We start from the raw sequence: 17,561 nt of genomic DNA on the forward strand, positions 1-17,561 counted from the left end.
TGATAGTGGTAATTTGAACACTCGTCTATAGACGTTAAGCTGGATTTTGTCTATAAGTGTTGCTTCCATGCCACACATGGCATAGGTGATTGAAGGGAGCAGCCTGGAGGACATTACTGTTAACATGGGATGAAACGAGGTTCATCTAACTGCTTTGCCAAAAAGGGAGAAAGCATAAATTAAAGCTGTGGCTTTTTTCTCAACATATTGTTTCTGTTGAATGAAGGTGCCTCAGCATCTAGATGTACTCCTAGATGTTGATAGTGTGGCTCCGAACTCAGCAAAACATTGTTTAAGGCCATTGTAACAGGGGGCGGCTGCTGATGACCTATCAACATTATTTTAGATTTTATCACATTGATTTCTTCTTGGTTGGAGTTTACATAATTGGCCAATATATTTAAAGATCATTGGAAGCCCACCTTCGTATGGCTGAACAAGACCAGGTCGTCTTAGTATAGAAGATGTGTTAGCGGAAGCACTCCCAAGCGGGAAGGATGAACATTTGTAGCGTCCAAGGCCGGGGAGAGTTCTGCCATAAATAGATTAAATAAATGCTGGGAAAGCACACAGCCTTGTTTCAAACCAGAAAATGTAGAAATTTTCCTCGAGAGCCTTGTGCTATCTCTAATTTTTATTCGCACCCACGTGTCGGAGTATAATGAGATTATTGAAATCAAAAGTGGATCTGACAGACCCCAATCCTTCAATTTACTCCAAAGGAGCTGTCTGTTCACCTGGTTGAAGACGGCCTTAAAATTGATGTAACCAAGGTATAACCTTCTATTTTGTCGCCTGCTTTGTTCTGAGAGAAAGGCAGTCACTAATATGTTTGTCGTGGTGCCCACACCTTTCCTGAAACCTGTTTGATTCGGGCCAATGACATTATGCTTCTTAGACCAAGCTATTAGTTCTGCGAGAAACAAGGAAGCATAGCATTTTGCCTCTGAATCAAGAAGGGAAGATTAACCTGGCTGGGTTAGCCCTGTCCCCACCCTTGTATATGGTTTATTATGGAACCTCGCCAACTCTCAGGAATTGCTCCTGTCCCTGACTTTCTGATACAGAGAACTTAGCACCTCAGATCAAAAGACTGTTTCCTCCTTAAAAATGGCTTGTGGTAAGCCATTTGGCCCGGGAGCCCCTTCTCGACAGGCCTTGCGGAGAAATTTATGTATGCTGACTGGAGTCAAGCTAGGGCCACTTGCCTCTTCATTTTTCACCAGGGTTTGAGTATTTTTTTTCCAGAGCTTCTGATGGACTTCTGATTTCACTGGCTTGGTAATTTGTTGAAAAAGTTGCCTTGAGGTAATTCACCCAGTCGTTCTCTGCAATATTTGAGTTTTTAATCGGGTTTCCTCTGATGTTCAAGTGATTGATGATTTCCCAAAATATCCTGGGGTTTTCTCTTTAGTGGCATATATTATCTTTTGCCAGAAAAGTCTCTTTGTTTCAGCTCTTTCCACCCATTTTTGCCTTTTGTAATATTTTTTGGAACTCTTCAGTTGTTCCCGAAGATGTAGATTGCCTAGGCATGCCTTCAGATGCCTTGCAGACCTCTTGTGGACCTTTTTAAGAAAATTACTTTGTTTCGAATGACGAGCCGGGCAGTTTGGCTAAAATGATTGAATGGGTGAGATGATATTGGTCTGGAATAAAGATCTAACAGTTTCTGTCTAAAGTCTCCCCAGGCTTTCAGCACATGGACTTTGATGTTTGGCTTTTCCAGCATGATCAGTCTAGCAGATGATACTAAAGCTGCTATTGTTTCTGATGACCACCGTAGTCGCTTTAGGTTTGTTGGTTCTATAACACCCACCTGTGTGGGAGCTTGAAAGTGAACAGTTGGGGAGGACGCTAAGGTTAATATTTAACATGAATGATCACTGCATGTGCTATATTTTATTTCAAATTGCCGTACCAGCAGGATCTAGGTAGGGTAACTAGGGTGTAATCAATAATGGACCAGGATTTAGGGCCGTGGTATGTATATCTTTGAGGCAAGACATCTGAAAATCTTCCATTTAGGGTCAGCAGTCTTAAATATTCCAGACATTATTAACTGCTCCCTCTGCTGGTCACACGATTTGACTTTCAATGTCATCTGTGTAGGGACATTCCAACATGAATTATCAGTAATAAGTATTTGCGCCTTAATTAGATTTGAGTTAAAATCACCAGTCAGAATTATATCCAAATCTGGGTGGAGTGGACAGTAATTTTTATTGTGGCCCTCTTACGAAGAGAACTAGGATGAATATATGAGGGCAATTATGTCCATTTGTTGGCAGGCTTTCGGTGGGAGACCGTTTTCCAGAAATGATTTTGCGCCTGCAGTATTCAGGATAAGAGCCTTAGGTATCTCTGTTTTGGACAAACCTTGTATGAGGATTCTACTCATATATGTGGGCTGTTCAAGGCATGAGGAAGCCAGTCCTATTGAGAGTCAGCAGGTACTTTTTGCAGTTGATTGGCAGTTTGGTTTCCTGGGAGGTGCTTTGTGCATCCCTTAAGACCAATTTGGTCTGCTTGACAAATGATGGGGATGAAAAATGACTTGGAAGTGGGTACCTGAACGGCTTAGGCCTTCTTATAGCTATGCCCTAATCCTCAAAGAATACGGAGAAAGACAGAATTAAATCTACTATGTCTGCTGATTCCCAAGTATTCAAAATGGTTTCTGATTGGTTACTGTCTGTAGCTGGTAGGAACTCTACCACTATTAATTCGGCTGAAATCATTTGTTTTAATAATCTCAAAATGTTGCCTCTATTGAGGACATCGTGACTCCCCTGCGAGATGTATTGTGGTTGAAGTAATAATTTAGAAAGGGAGCCTTCATGTCCTAGGCGCTGGAATTGCCGCTCCATAGGATTTGGGACATTCTCCTTATGCGATGATTTTTGACTGGGACCATTCTGAGTTGAAGGATCTCGAGCTATTTCTGCCACTGGGGCCAAGGATGTAGCTATGCTCATCTTTGTTTTTTTTTATGAGTACGGTGATCTTAATTACTGCTCCTATGTTGTTTAGTTGAATTTACTCTTTGTGACACCAGCTGAGAAGCTCGTATTTGGGTCTGAGTGTTTAATGACTTTTGATTCTTTTGAGGATTTAATTCACTCATGGTCGGCTGATGATTTATATTCTGCCTGATCTTCTGGGACTGTTGTTGTACTGTTACGTGAGAATCAGGTTGTAAGAGTACATCCGATATTGAAGCAGCAAAAGATATTTCTGTCAGGTCCAAAGCACTACAGGGCTCTTGTACACCAGCATCCTTTTCAATGTTCTTAGCATCATACTTATCAGCTAACTTAGTAAATATTGTAGATGTTTTTTCCTACTTTCCCTTTGCATTCTGTCTGCCTCTTTCTGGCCTTCCTCTTTGTTAATTTCTGAGGAGATGACGTATTACTCGCTAAGTTCGATGTTTCAGATAGAGATTCCTTAGCTTTTTGCATGAAAACTGGATTGATCTGGTCCGTAGAAGTTCGTGAGGCACACAACTGCTCAGATTGTGTCTCACTTCCCTGACTTATGACAGGAGCTGTCGGCTCTTGACCTAACAATGAGTTTGTTTTTGCTTGACAGGCATTGTGAATTTTAAAATATTTGTCAGAAGATCTGGAAAGTCGGATAATTTATCAATGATGGGGCCACAGGAAGGCTCTTACAATTAATGAGGTTAATGTCTCCATTTTTAAAAAATTAATACATGCAATATGTTCAGCCATTATATTCATGATGTCTATCTGAGCTTCCAGCTTGTCCGACTGGAAGTTCAGAGCGTCAGTAGATGATTGTAGCATTGTAATTAAACTGTCCCACCAATGTGGTGCACTGGATATTTGATTGAATCCTAGATTGGGAGCCTTTACATTGGTTGTTTCGCTATACTGTAGTGGGGAGGAGGTATGCACAAGATTTTTTTGCCGCACATCTTCAGAACCCAGCCTTACTGGCGGCAGTATTGGAGAGGATGCAGAAAGAGCTTCTCTTAAGGGAGGGTTCTGCACTGTCCCTAAAGTAAACTTGGCTGGAACATCATTTTAATTCTCATTCTCTGGTGATATGTACTGTGTCGCCTCTGCACTGTGACTCTGTGATACTGGTAATTGAGTCATATCACCTAAACCAAACCTCTTAGTTGTGTGGTGGATTTGGGTGATTGAGAACCCTCAATATTGTTTTAACTTCCAAGGCTTAAACCAAATCATTACTTGAGATCCAGACTGAGCAAGACCATGATGCATTGATGTGAGATTCATGCCTCGCTGTAGATGCAGGGAGGTGGTGAATAATTGTAGAGTCAGAAGCAGAACCAAGGACTGGAAGCGAGCCACCAGTATCTTTGTTCAGTGTTGAGGATGACCTGGAAACGTAAATTTTTTTTTTTTATAGGTTAGTTGTTGCCACTTTGCGCTAAGGTACCAGCAACAGGGTGATGTAAGCTCCGGTTTTGCTACAGGTGGATTTCTAAGTGTCAGAACTGGCTGGGCTGTATGATTTGTACCCCTTGCAGCCACTATGCTGTCCTTTTTAAGATGAGTGATGGGGCAAGGATGGCCAGAGGCATCATCCAATATTGCATATATTACAGCCATTGGTCTTTCAAGAAGGAAAGGGTTGACTTTCCAGAACACAAGGGATTGATCCTCGGTGTAGGAAGCTCCACCAAGCTGCTGTTGTTGGATTTTACTTGCTTACTAGCTGTTAAGTACTTCAAAGGTGGCTTCTTGTGCACTTTATTTGGCATCGGCTGCTGTGATTTTTCCAGATCTCATTTTCCTTAATCACCACTCGTATCTTCTGCAATGTCTTTTTAGAGTTTATGAATCACCCACCTGTTACGTATTTTGTTTTACTTCTTGTGTTTCATATTTGAATTTCACACTGCCAGCTGAAGAGTCTTTTAGACCAAGGGCATTAGGATCAAGAAGGGGGGGAGCACGCCTGACCACAAGCCTCACCAGGACCTAGCCTGGCCGCTTCCGCAGTAACAGGGCTCAACCTACTTATAGGTAGCCTAATGCCAACCATTCCCTTACTGAGTCGCCTCGAATGCCCTTGAAATAATCGACACAAAGATAATGACAGGTGTTAAACACTCCAATCTGCTTTAAAAGACATAAATTAGAGGTTAGATGTAAAGTTTAGTGGTTAGTACTCATGCTGACTAATCGTCTCACAACCTGATACTGTCACCCCCTGACTGGTGCTTGACTAGGGGCAATGGAGCACGCAATTCCTACAGGTCAATCAATTGTTAAATAACCTGGTTAGCCTGCAGTAGCCAGAAATTGTGCAAGACTGTACAAAACAGTGCAAGGCAGTTCAGAATCCACCTTTGAATATCTTTTAAATGAATTTAGACCTCCTGGAGAACTCCATATAGCCAAGAAGTAATCATTGTGCAGTGGGTGTCCCATGAAAGGTGCATAAAACTTCTGGCCAATATGTACAGTGTTTGTGCTCCTGCCGTGCCTAGCTAAGCCCGATGATCATATCCCTCAGCCAGTCCTCAGCCTGCAGAACTACTCACTGCTTGATAACCGGGCAGTCACCAAGCAGATGAAAAGGGCAGACGAAAAAGGCAGAAATAGCTATCCTTTCTCGCTCTCAGCGCTTACTGTGTCATCTCCTGCTTTGCATGTCCTCCCGGCATTCAAGTGCCGTCAGATACCAAATGGCGATTCTTTTCGACCACCGAGCGTCTCGGCTCACCGACCGTTAAGCACAGCGACCACAGTAGCCGGATAAACGTTTGCGTGCTGCAGAAAGGAGTTGTGGAGTTGGTCCCAGAGCAGAAAATTGAGCAGGGGAGCTACTCTCGATATTCCGGGGTCCCAAGGATGACTGCGGTCTTTGTTTGAGGGTCAAGCTCAGGATTTAGATTTATTTTTCTCCCAGCTCAAGAAAAAGTTAAAGATGCTGTCCCTAGCACAAGTTTTTTGACAAATCAAGCAGAAGCTTGAATGGTGTCTCTAGACTTACAGTGTGCGTAGTACCACATACCAATCCTGCAGTTACATGGAAGGAATCTGTATATCATGATAGGGTTAATTCACTACCAGTTTGCAGTTCTCCTGTTCGGACTAACATCATCACTTCGGGTCTTCACCAGGTTGATGCCAGTGGAGCATCTGAGAAAGTCTGGGATCTTAGTACTCCTGTACCTAGGCTACTGGCAGCTCAAGGCCAGTTCACTGCAACTGGTGTTGGACCACCTTCAGGCAACAGCAGCTTTGATGTTTTATTTGGGCCTTTCCATCAACGTACCCAGTCTCACCTATAGCTCTCGCAGAAGTTCCTGTTCAGAGGCAATTCTGGTCACAACATCCCTTAGAGTTCTCTGCTGAAACATCGGGTATGATAATGTTTCGGGAGGGTTCTCTCTTCGCCTGCTGTTTCTGTTGGCTTGCTACATCCTACTGGACGTGTGTATGCTGGCACATGAGGGGCGCTTCAGCGAGGCCTTTGTGGGCAGTGGTTCCTGCATGGGGAGATATCTCTGATTCCATCAGAATCTCATGGAATACTGCAAAGAATATGGTCTGATAGTCTATAAAGTTGCACATATCAGGGGATGTACTTCATAATCTGCCAACAGTAGGCACAGAGACGCCTGAACTAGAAGCACATCTGAAAGAGCTGGAGATCTGAGGCCTTTGGTCTCCACAAGAGCAGGTAGCTCACATCATCCTGCTCGAACTGTGGGCAATTTGCCTAGCCCTGAAGGCCTTACTCTCTTCCCTCTGCATCGGTCTGTCCAGAGCGTGATGAACAATATGACCACGTTGTGGTATGTCACCATGCAGGAAAGTGTGTGGTCTTACCTTTTCTGTCGGGAAGCACCGAGACTCTAGGCTTGGGCTTACCAACATCGAATTTGGCTATACACCAACTGCCTGTCTGGCCTTCTGAACACCAGGGCTGACAGGCTCAATCAGCTCATCTTGCTGCCCATGAGTACTGTCTCGACCTGGAGTTCATTCAGAGCATCTTCGTCCTTTGGGGCATCCCCCTGTGGATCTTTTTGCTACTTGCGAGAACTCTCATTGCAAGCTATTTTCAGCCCTCCTGTACCTTTTGCATGGAGCCTTGGGGTATGTGTTTCAGTTGAGGTGGATTTTTCCACTTCATTGACTATTTCCTCTCATACCTTTGAATTCTCACGTGTCGAGAAAGATTATCCAAGACGACCACCACCCAGCCGTTTTACTCACTCAGGATTGGCTGAGAAGGGTGTAGGATGCAGACCCCATGATTCACATCCAATCTCCTTCAAGAGACACCCCCATTCCACAACCACTGATCTCCTGCCCCCACCCTATCTCTCCAGGTCCACCGCTACCCCCACCTACCTCTTGGTGTGGCCCTCTTCTCCCAGTCAGAGAGTCATGCTCTGTATCCCAACCTCCGGAGCCTCCATTTTCATGCCTGGAGATCCAACAGGCTCACTGGTATTCGTTTCAGCTGCCGCCAGAGGTGTTCTATGTCGTTTTGTCAGCTAGTCTCCCCTCCACGAATTCTGTGTACTTTGGAAAGTGAAATAGCTTAATTACATTTGGCAGTGGTTCTTCTTTTCGCCTTGCCACTAGCCCACGAATGTCATGCAGTGGCCATCGCCAAGAGATAAATTGCTGTTTTGTCAGTAATTATCTGCCTTCTGAACCAGCCATCTTTATTCACATCCCTGATCGTGATCAAGTTCTTGAAGGAAACTTACACTTGTTCTGTGCTCCAGGATTTAAAGTGAGCAATCTTCAGGTAGGTTTCTGGTGGATATTCTTTTCTTCCTGCACATTTCTCACCAAATTTGCCCTCTGCCACGTTCTGAAGGATAGTCACAGATACCAATTTAAAGGGTTTCAACTTAGATGTTACACTGTCACTATTGAACTTTGGCTTCCTCCTCACTGCTTCTAAGGACATGGAAAACAAATGCAAGAAACTGATATCACTGTGCTGTGGTGGGCGCTAAATGGTGATATCCCTCTTGTGCTGTTTCCAATACTGGGATCAGGCCAGTGTAGGAGAGTTATGAAAAGTTTATTCATCCAATCTGGAGTCCGGGGATATATAACAGCAGCTGCGTTATTGAGCTTTTATCTATCCTCTACTTTTTTTTCCATGATGCTGCACAGCATATGCAAAAAGCATTTGTTTTTTTGCTTACGCTGTGGCAAAGCCAGTAGACCTTGCCAATGCTTGTTCTTTTAATCATTTGGCTTCACATCAGTGATTTCCTGTTGGGGCTTAGGCTTTAAATAAGTACGTGCATCATCTAGAATTCTCACATTGTTACAGATCTTCATAAACTTTTCATATTTATCTATGTCTCAAAATCTGAATGTGTTGCTAACGTAATGATAAGTGATTTATAACCATAATTTCCACTGTGCTACATGTTTCTAGGATATAACACCATCACAGCATTAGTGTTGTAAATTAGATTACTTAAATGTGTTTCTAAACCTAATGTGCTTTGCAATTAAACCGAGCTCTAGAACATGGAAAGTAAATAAGAACTTTGTTCAATATTTAGGTACTGTTGGATGTGAATTCTTCAATTTCTCAAACCTTTCTTTCAATAGGGTTTGGTGTGGACCAACTGAGAGATGATAATCTGGAAACCTACTGGCAGTCGGATGGGTCTCAACCACATCTAGTGAACATTCAATTCAGGTATTTATTGCTATTTTTACTTAGTTGAACGTTTTCAAGAACATTTCTGTAAACACTGCATTTTTCTCCGATGGTCCTAGTTGTTTTTCAAATTTGTTAGCCTTGACTCAAGAAAATATGCATTTGTTGGTGTATGTTCTAACCTTATTCAAAGACAAACGTACTACTTAGGGCATAAGTAAAATGTAAAGTATGAGGCATTACCAGGTCTGACAATATGAGCTGAGGAAGTATTAAACAGCTGTCAAAAATGTTTTTTTTTTTTTTTAAATTTAACCAACCTTTTACAAATTCGGTAAACTCTTAATGGTTGTTTTTTTTAAATTCTCTGCTCCATTCATTCCACACCTTCCTAATGAGCTACAATAACTGTTTTGTGTTCACTGGTCAAGCATGGCAGAGACGGTCATCCTTGCTTTCACCTAAAATGTGACATGGCATTTGGAATGCTGTACCGTGACTAGATATTAGTGGATCTTTTGAGAAAGTGTTCTGAACATTAATTAGTGCACTTCAACATGCAGCAAAATCTATTTTTAGGTATTTTTTATACAACTATATAAACTCCTGAATTCAGATTAAACGATCTCCACTCTTATTTACTGCAAATCTAATGAATAATTTTTACTATTGAAAATAATTGTTTAACTGTATGCTGTGACCACAATTTGGCTGTCCAATAAAATGTAACGCTATCAGGTACAAGGTAGTTGATGTGTAGGAAAAGTATACATTATTAAATAAAAATGTGGCTGCTGCAAAGCTGTAATAATTATTTAAACTCATAACTTTACTGTGCTTTTTAATCTCCTTAAGGTTGATTAGATATTGGGCAATAATATTTTCAAACGTGTGACTGTTTGAATTCTGTCACTGGGAAAAAAATAAGTGTTTCTCAACATAATCATTTTGAGATCAGCAAACTCAGATCAGCCATCTACTTTCACTCCCATCCACCCACTCTCCTAACAATTGAAGGGTAAGCAGTTATGTAAAATGTTTTGTGGATTACCTCTAAACCATTGCCAATTTGAATACTATTTATCTAGTGTTAAGCTATCCAAATATTGACTGCTCATTTATTACTGTCCAGTTTATGCCACACAGTTAAGTTACTCAGAATGGAATCCCTTCCATGACCAGGGCACTTAAAACAGGTTCTAAATTTCTGTCTCCCAGATGAGAATTATGTTTTTTCTTCACTTTAGCTTATTCTCTACTGCCTCCCTAGTATCTCAATTTCCCATAAATCGCAGAACTAGAACACAAGCGACCTTGTAGTTGTAAATTTTGATGCAACAATGGGACAAGACTATTTTCTTTGTCCACTGTCTGAATACAATGCAACATCTGACCAGTGGTATTTGGGAAAACTTGAAAAATGATTGTATAGACTTTAGATTTCTTGCTTCCCTCCCACTTAGCATTGTTCTTTGCAAAATTTGTAAGATTGTAAGATACTTCTTAAGATGATGAGTGTTTTAATATATGCAAAGCATATCTTTTGACACACATATGCTGAAAGAGGTATTTTTTTCCAACCCGATTTTGTGTACATCCATAAATTAGTGTGCTGTGCCTTCGGCCCATGCCTCATCTCACTACTCTGTGTGATACTGTCGAAGAAAGTCCTGTATTAAGTGCTGTTTTACTTGCCAGAGTTTAGAGGTGCTGACTCCTTTCCTGGTTTCTTAGAGCTTCTACTGACTCCTGAGTAGTTCATGGTAGGCCCATTCTTTTCATATGATCATGTAGAACACTGCTATTCTTCCATCCCGTTCTCTCTTTGTGTACACTTGAATCTTTTATGTGTCTCTCTGTGACCTGTGTGGACACCTGTAGAGCTACTTAACAGGGGTTCCGTGACAATACATCAACTATATCACAAGTAATTGGTAAGTATTAAGACTGCTCCAGACAGGGCATAAACTCCTACAGAGTAATTATGGGGAGCATCAATAACAGATTAGCATATGCAAATAGTGGAAATATAAACTGAAAGAAAACCCCTAACAAATATGTTAAAGGAAGTCTATGTGTTATTTTCTGCAAATTCTAGAGTTATATTCCAACTAGATATATGATGCCTTTCTTCTGGCAAGCTGAAGTGAGATCTCCCTTCATGAAGACAACAGCCTAAGTATGCAGGCAGGGGCATTGTTCAGTCTGTCAGTATCCCATAGAATTGATTGATTTGTGTCTATAAAAGCTAACGCATGGGAGAAAGTATGTTTGACTTCTGAAGTTGATCACAAGGTGTGTATGAAGTAATGAGAACATAGTGTGCAAATGCTTCACTTTACTATGTAGAATACAGATCTGTGAAGACAAATGCGTAATGATGCACGTTAGCAATATTAACTTGCATATAAATGTAAATTATGCAAGCATTTCAAAAACATGAACTGTTACAAACTTTCACAACACTAACATAAGTGTTGTACCATGATAAATTAGTGATTGTAAACCATATCTTGTTATCCTGCTGTGTGACGGGCATTTAAGGTAATAGGTCATATAATATATTTAAAAAATGCACATCTGTTTTTTATATACATATTTTAAGGTACCTGTCCTCCATGGTGATCCATGGCTTTTCTTAAGCTTTTCCTCGGTTAGCTCTTATGCCATATTGTGCAGGCTGCTACGGTGAAAGTGGCCTTGCTGCACTGCCACAGGAATATTCATCTGCATAGTAAGTGCTGTATTATAATAAGCACTTGTTCTGGTGCTGCCTTGTAATTGCTGGTACCTTTGTTACTCTTCGTTACTCTACAGTGCACTCCATGGCCTTAGTTGGTATTATTATTTTTTTTTTGTAGAATCTGAAACTGCTTTGAATGGAAGGTCCCACCAGTATGGTATCTCCTACTTCCTCATCTTATTTTCTCTCTACCCTGCCAAAGTCTCATCCCATTTGTCCGGGCAGCTGTTCTCTTTCTTTACTTTGCCTTAATGAAGTTATTATGTCTTGGGAAAAAGTAGTGTTACCAGAGTGTTTGGCAATGCAGAGAAGGCAAACTTTTTTTTGCCCAGTGTTATTTTGGGATCCTTAGAGTCTAGTAGAATGTGTTTGAAATAAAACCTTCAATATGGCTTACAAGTTCTTTCTCAAGAACTTTTAATGAAGTGCCCCTTCTGCAGATGTTTGCCCTGGATCTGTTCTTTATTACACCTCATCTGCTGGATAACAATGGGGCAATTTAGGCTTGGGACATTTATCAGCATTTTTGCTAGATAATTTCTGCTGTTGTGAGGACACATTATGTTACCAGAGTTGGGCACCCCTGTTTTATCTTAATTTTATAGTTTGTGTTTTATTCACATTTTATACACATTTTATTCATGTCAGCAATGCTGCCTTTTAGCAATGGCTTTTTTACACATTTTATCAGTTTGCTTTTATTCTAGGAAAGCAAGGAACACCTTGGTCATTTAGTCAGCCTCTGCACTACATACAATCAGTACTCTTTGTCCAAGGCTGTGGAACGTGGTATACAATATGCTAACTTGTATTTTCCGTAAGGAGCCAGCTGCTATCACCAAGACATAGCATTACATCACAAGTGCGGTCCCAATGGGTAAGGGGTTATGATATATATTCCACATACTGACCCAAGGAGGGCAGAAGGCATTCCAGTCACGAGCATCCTGGGATGCGCACTGCGTGACATGCAGTTTGGCTGGCGCTGATCTTCCAGCTCCCTGAGAGGATTGCCATCTGCATGATAGGCTGTTTCCTGATACTCTGCCCAGGTAATGGGCTGGGGTCAATCCCTTAGACCGACCAGGCAAAGTGTAACAGCCACTATGCTCTCTGAAATAGACATAGGGTTAGGTAGGAATCTCTAGAATTTCTAGAACTATTAGAACTACATACATCATGGTTGAGTTGTTCATCTTCTTTACCCTGATTGTAAAGTTGATTATCTTGCTTTGTTTCATCTGCCAAATTATTGCATCATTTGCTCATTATACTAGATTGGGATTGTTTCAATAAATGTATTGAAAACTTATTTTGCATCTTGTATCTTGCCTTGTCATGTGTAACTGAGTGAAAGGGATATACAATCTGTTTCTTCGACTTTCCTGGTAGTCGGAGTGTCATATTTAGGTTGCCATAATCACCTTTTATCTCGGTGGGTCTTGAGGTTTGGGTGAGGCACTGTGACATAGCCAGGAGTTAGGCCGACAGCTACTAACGTTGTGGGTTGTACTTATGTTCGTACATTTGGCAGTGCTGTCACCCTAAACACATAGTTCTGTTACCAAAGTAGAAACAGCATAACATGCCACCACCAACGTATCAAGGTCAGGTACTTATTTAAAGGATCTCCTGAGTAGTTCTCTCTTGTATGCTTGAAGGTGCCTTAGTAACCTTTTATACGGAGATGTCCGTTGTGTTAGGGAAATATCCTCCTCAGCTATATATGTAGCACCTATATTTAGCTGAAGGTTGTTCAAGGTTGACCTCTTAAAACAATACCCTGCTTAGTGTTACAATATCTGAATTAAAAATGTGAATCCCGTAGTTAATCCAGTAAATTGTAGACATGTTGTCTCATAACATTTACTTTTAAATGGGCTACCTAATGGGGTTGGAGATGTTACATTTGTGGTTGAGGCACACTTTGCATACAAAACTGAAACATTTTATTCATGGATCAACTTTCCTGCATTCAATTCCAATACAAATACATTTCATACACATACAATGGCTAATCCACCAGCACATTACAGAGCAGACAATTATTTAGAAATTCTGTTATCACACCAAGAACCGCACACTAGGTTTCAAGGCGCACTCCCACATGTATATGCACACTTTCGATTGCTATTGAATAGCCTAAGATTACAGACACCTAAGCGGTCATACCACACATTTGCAATTCAAAAATCACACGGTACAGCAGTAATAAATAACATAGACTGCAAAAATACAAAACATCGTTAGACATTTCCAATGGTTTCTTCTGCCAAAACACAGCGCCTGGAAGCAGGGATCTAACCTTCTTTTGAGTTTGGTTCTCAGTACTGATTTTGTCAACTCCCCCAAGGGTATAAGAGTAGTCTGGGACTGTTTGCTGCCCGTGTAACAACAATATTACATGATATTGGTGCTGAGGCATTGTCCTATGTAGATGACATTTATCTGACAGACAATTATTAAACACACATTTGGCCAGGGTAGATATAATTGAATTGGGATTTGCCTAACATGGCTGCAAACTCAATTTTAAGAAACCAAAAATTGCATTTCTCAGTGTCCTGTTTTTGGGAAATTAGCTTTCACATGGGGGGGAAGAGACTGGCAGCACACTTCGTTGAGAAGTGTGCACAGCTACAACCATCAAATACCATTAAAAAAAACTGCAATCCTCGTTAAAATTCTTTAATTTTGGCAGAACATACATATCTGATTATGCACAAGGCATAAAAACACTTTATGATTTAAAGCGTCCAAATAGTTCAAGCAAATATAGGACACCATAGCACACACAAATACTCAGGTCATTACAGACTGACATGCTTGAAGCAAAAACACTTCCACACATTTGAAAACAAAACAAATTTGGTCATTCTGATCATCCTAGGGTCCATTGGCTTTACCTATGTCACGTTCAACAAAGGTGACATAGTGCAGATTGCATATAAATTGCATTTATATTAAAATTCTGAAATGCGTTTTGCATTCACTGACAAAATACTGACTGCTGTCATTAAGGAGAGTCCACTGGCCAAGCACATCATTGTTGTTACCCAAGTCCCAGCCCTAGAGGCTATTACAAAGGCTAGCGTTCCAAATGCAAAAGCCTTACATCCACAGTGGATACAGGGCTAAAAAAATCCACTCGACCACTCGCATTGGCGAGTCTTATTTGATTAGGTTGAGCTATTTTTAATACTTACTTGAAGGATATAGTGTGTCTGGTTTTTCCTAACACACAACATTTAAAGGACCAAGCCAACTGTGCAAACATTTCAAAATATATTTCAGTATTTGTGTAAGCCCTTTTTTTATTTCTATGTGATGAAAAAATATTTTAATAGGATGAAAACAAATCAGAATACTTTACCTGTTGATGTCCAAAGGACATGTTTTCTGAAACCCAATTTTCACAGATTGCTAATACACTACATAGTTTCATCAATAAAGCTGCTAGTTAGTGGAGAGGTCTTTGGACATTTCTTGGAAAGTTACTGTGTGTAGATGACAATATTTTACCACATCATGGTTTAAAATTGAGTGTTTAAACAAACTGGGAAACGCTCCTGCCCTGATGGCAATGGTGTGAGTAAACTAAAAGAAGCCCTAGGTTATGTGGGCTAGACCTCATGGGTATGTGGGCTAGATTCTTGTGATGCATGCAGCAAACTCTAGTCTACTTAAACAAACAAGTTTTTTTGTACTGCAGACATGCTGAGCTCACATATTTGAAGGTGCAATCATGTGAGAATTAAGAAAAAGGTACTCTGTAAACTATTTGCCTAGGATCACACAATTTGAGACCCATTTACAGGTCAAGTACATAACAGTTAGGTCGAGTAGATCATTTAAGTTACTCGACCTGCAGGCCTAGTAACATTTTTATGATTTTTCGTGCCCTGGGATACAGTGGGCCACTTCCTTAACTGCCACTGATGTAGATGATGTGTTTGACCCCAAATTGCAGACTCGAGAATTTCTTCAATACGGACTTGAGTACCCCAAGACTACTAAAGTCATGCCTCTAGATCAGTATGAATATATTATTTACACTGATGGTTCAGCTCAACCTGCTGTAGTTACCAAACATCAATACTCTGCAGCTTGTGCAGCCATTTATGGAGTAAAGAGGGATGGTTAATTCCACCCTCAACAAATGTTTACACAATTGCTTGGGGATTGCACTGCACAACTTGCTGAACTAAAAGCTTTGATTTTAGCCCTGGAATAAATTAATCCTGAATTTAACTCACTTATAGTGTGTGATTCGTACTAGTGTGTTCAGTCTTTCAATGAAAATTTGCATTAGTGGTGCATTAGTGGATTCAGAGATGCCAAAAGAAACACCATCAAGCATAAAATGCTTTGGGGAAAGGTGGCAGAGCTCAAAGACAGACTGCCATGGTCTCATATAATACACACATTGGTCCACAAACGTGTTGCAATACACATTGTAGAGAATTCATTGGTTGATGAAGTAGCCAAATCTGCAGTTGTTACTGCAGCAGTGGCAGTGATAGCTTGTTCTCATACGAGGGTGGATGATGAATTATTGGCTGCCATGAATGCTTCGGCTGACGGCACCCCTTTACCAAAACCATATCCAGCAAAATATTCCTAACACTTAAGAACCCAAAACATTGCTTAAGTAACAGTACTAGGAGAGGGTGATCATGTTATCCCCAACGAAGACCATTGGCTGGAATTAATCAAACTAGTGCATTTCACTATTACAAAAATGCTACTGGTGGCATGATCTATGCAAAGCAGTAAACAAAAAAGGGGGTGGGTAGTGGTGGTAGAAAGGGGTGCACTTCCCACACGTTGGGCAAGTCTAATCATTAGTAGTTTGTCTAAAATCATGCAAACATGGGGTGGATTATGGTGCTATGTGGTAAGATGCCCCACTACCCAAGAGCATAAGGTAGTGCTTCAAAGAAACACCAAACATGAAATTTAGCACAGAAGCCGCAGCACTCAAAACAATGTTCATAATAAAGATGTCCTCCAGTTGAGTTGGTTGTAGTGGATTCCTTTAATTAGTAGACAAGGGCATCAAAGAGATAGGTTGAGCATTGATCCATAAATACAGCCAAGTAGTTGAGCATAGTTCCATAAACACAGCCAACACGTGTTTCTGCACAACAGGTGACTTTTTCAAGGCTGCAAAATATACATAGAGATGTGGTTGCCCAATCCAATATATCAAAATAGAGGATGATAGCATAGAGGTTGCACGTGTGAACTCACTTAATGAGGCATGCGTCCATACTAAAGTGAAGGACGGGTGTTAACATGCCCTTGCAAATCTGCACAGTGTGGCTTTGAAACAAGGCAATCTAGCCTGATTAACGTGTGTAAGTTAGTAAGAGCCACCTCGTAGAGGTAGTCCACCACATAGCAGTGTCACAAAGTGAAACAGGGCACAAACATAACATTAGGTAGTATGGGGTAGCTTACGTGTTCTATGTCGACGACATCTATTCAGGAAATGGAGTCCGACCTACAAGCCGGAAGGTAAAACCGTAGAGCTTAAAAAGCTGTAAAAATGGAAGGAGGGACAAGCCAAGTGAGGGGAGCTAGAAGAGAAATTGTGGCGGCCATGTGGGAACATGGCAAATTAACAGAAAGGGATGGTGTAGAGGGAAGGCACGGTACTGAAGGGGGGCACCAGCGGGGCCATATTGGTGTCAAAACGAATGTCCAAGAAGAGACTGGATCAAACTGGTACTGGTGAGGGAGTAGAACCGTAGAGCTTAAAAAGCTGTAAAAATGGAAGGAGGGACAAGCCAAGTGAGGGGAGCTAGAAGAGAAATTGTGGTGGCCATGTGGGAACATGGCAAATTAACAGAAAGGGATGGTGTAGAGGGAAGGCACGGTACTGAAGGGGGGCACCAGCGGGGCCATATTGGTGTCAAAACGAATGTCCAAGAAGAGACTGGATCAAACTGGTACTGGTGAGGGACTCAACAACATCTACAGATTGGATTCCAAAAGTTGGGGATCTGGTTCGTGAAAAGATTGCTATGAAAAAGGGGTTTGGCCAATCATACCCAGCACTGCTGCCTGTTTCTTGGGATACAGTGTATCTACAACTACTTGCTGGTTCCAAAGACAAATATTTTTTTCTCTATTGATCAAATAAAGTTGCATTATGTGGCCG

General features: G+C 41.1%; 1 protein-coding gene across 4 annotated transcripts in view; it reads left to right on the forward strand.

Moving 5' to 3' along the window:
- ANAPC10 (anaphase promoting complex subunit 10) overlaps positions 1 to 17,561 on the forward strand; it is a 275,914-nt gene that overhangs the window by 68,957 nt on the left and 189,396 nt on the right. For all 4 annotated transcript variants that reach the window (XM_069242599.1, XM_069242602.1, XM_069242600.1 and 1 more), the window contains one exon: positions 8,601 to 8,691. In XM_069242599.1, coding sequence (XP_069098700.1) covers positions 8,601 to 8,691 — 91 coding nt within the window. The remainder of the gene's footprint in view (positions 1 to 8,600; positions 8,692 to 17,561) is intronic.

The sequence above is a fragment of the Pleurodeles waltl genome, chromosome 1_2, assembly GCF_031143425.1.
Source record: "Pleurodeles waltl isolate 20211129_DDA chromosome 1_2, aPleWal1.hap1.20221129, whole genome shotgun sequence".
Classification (NCBI taxonomy): domain Eukaryota; kingdom Metazoa; phylum Chordata; class Amphibia; order Caudata; family Salamandridae; genus Pleurodeles; species Pleurodeles waltl.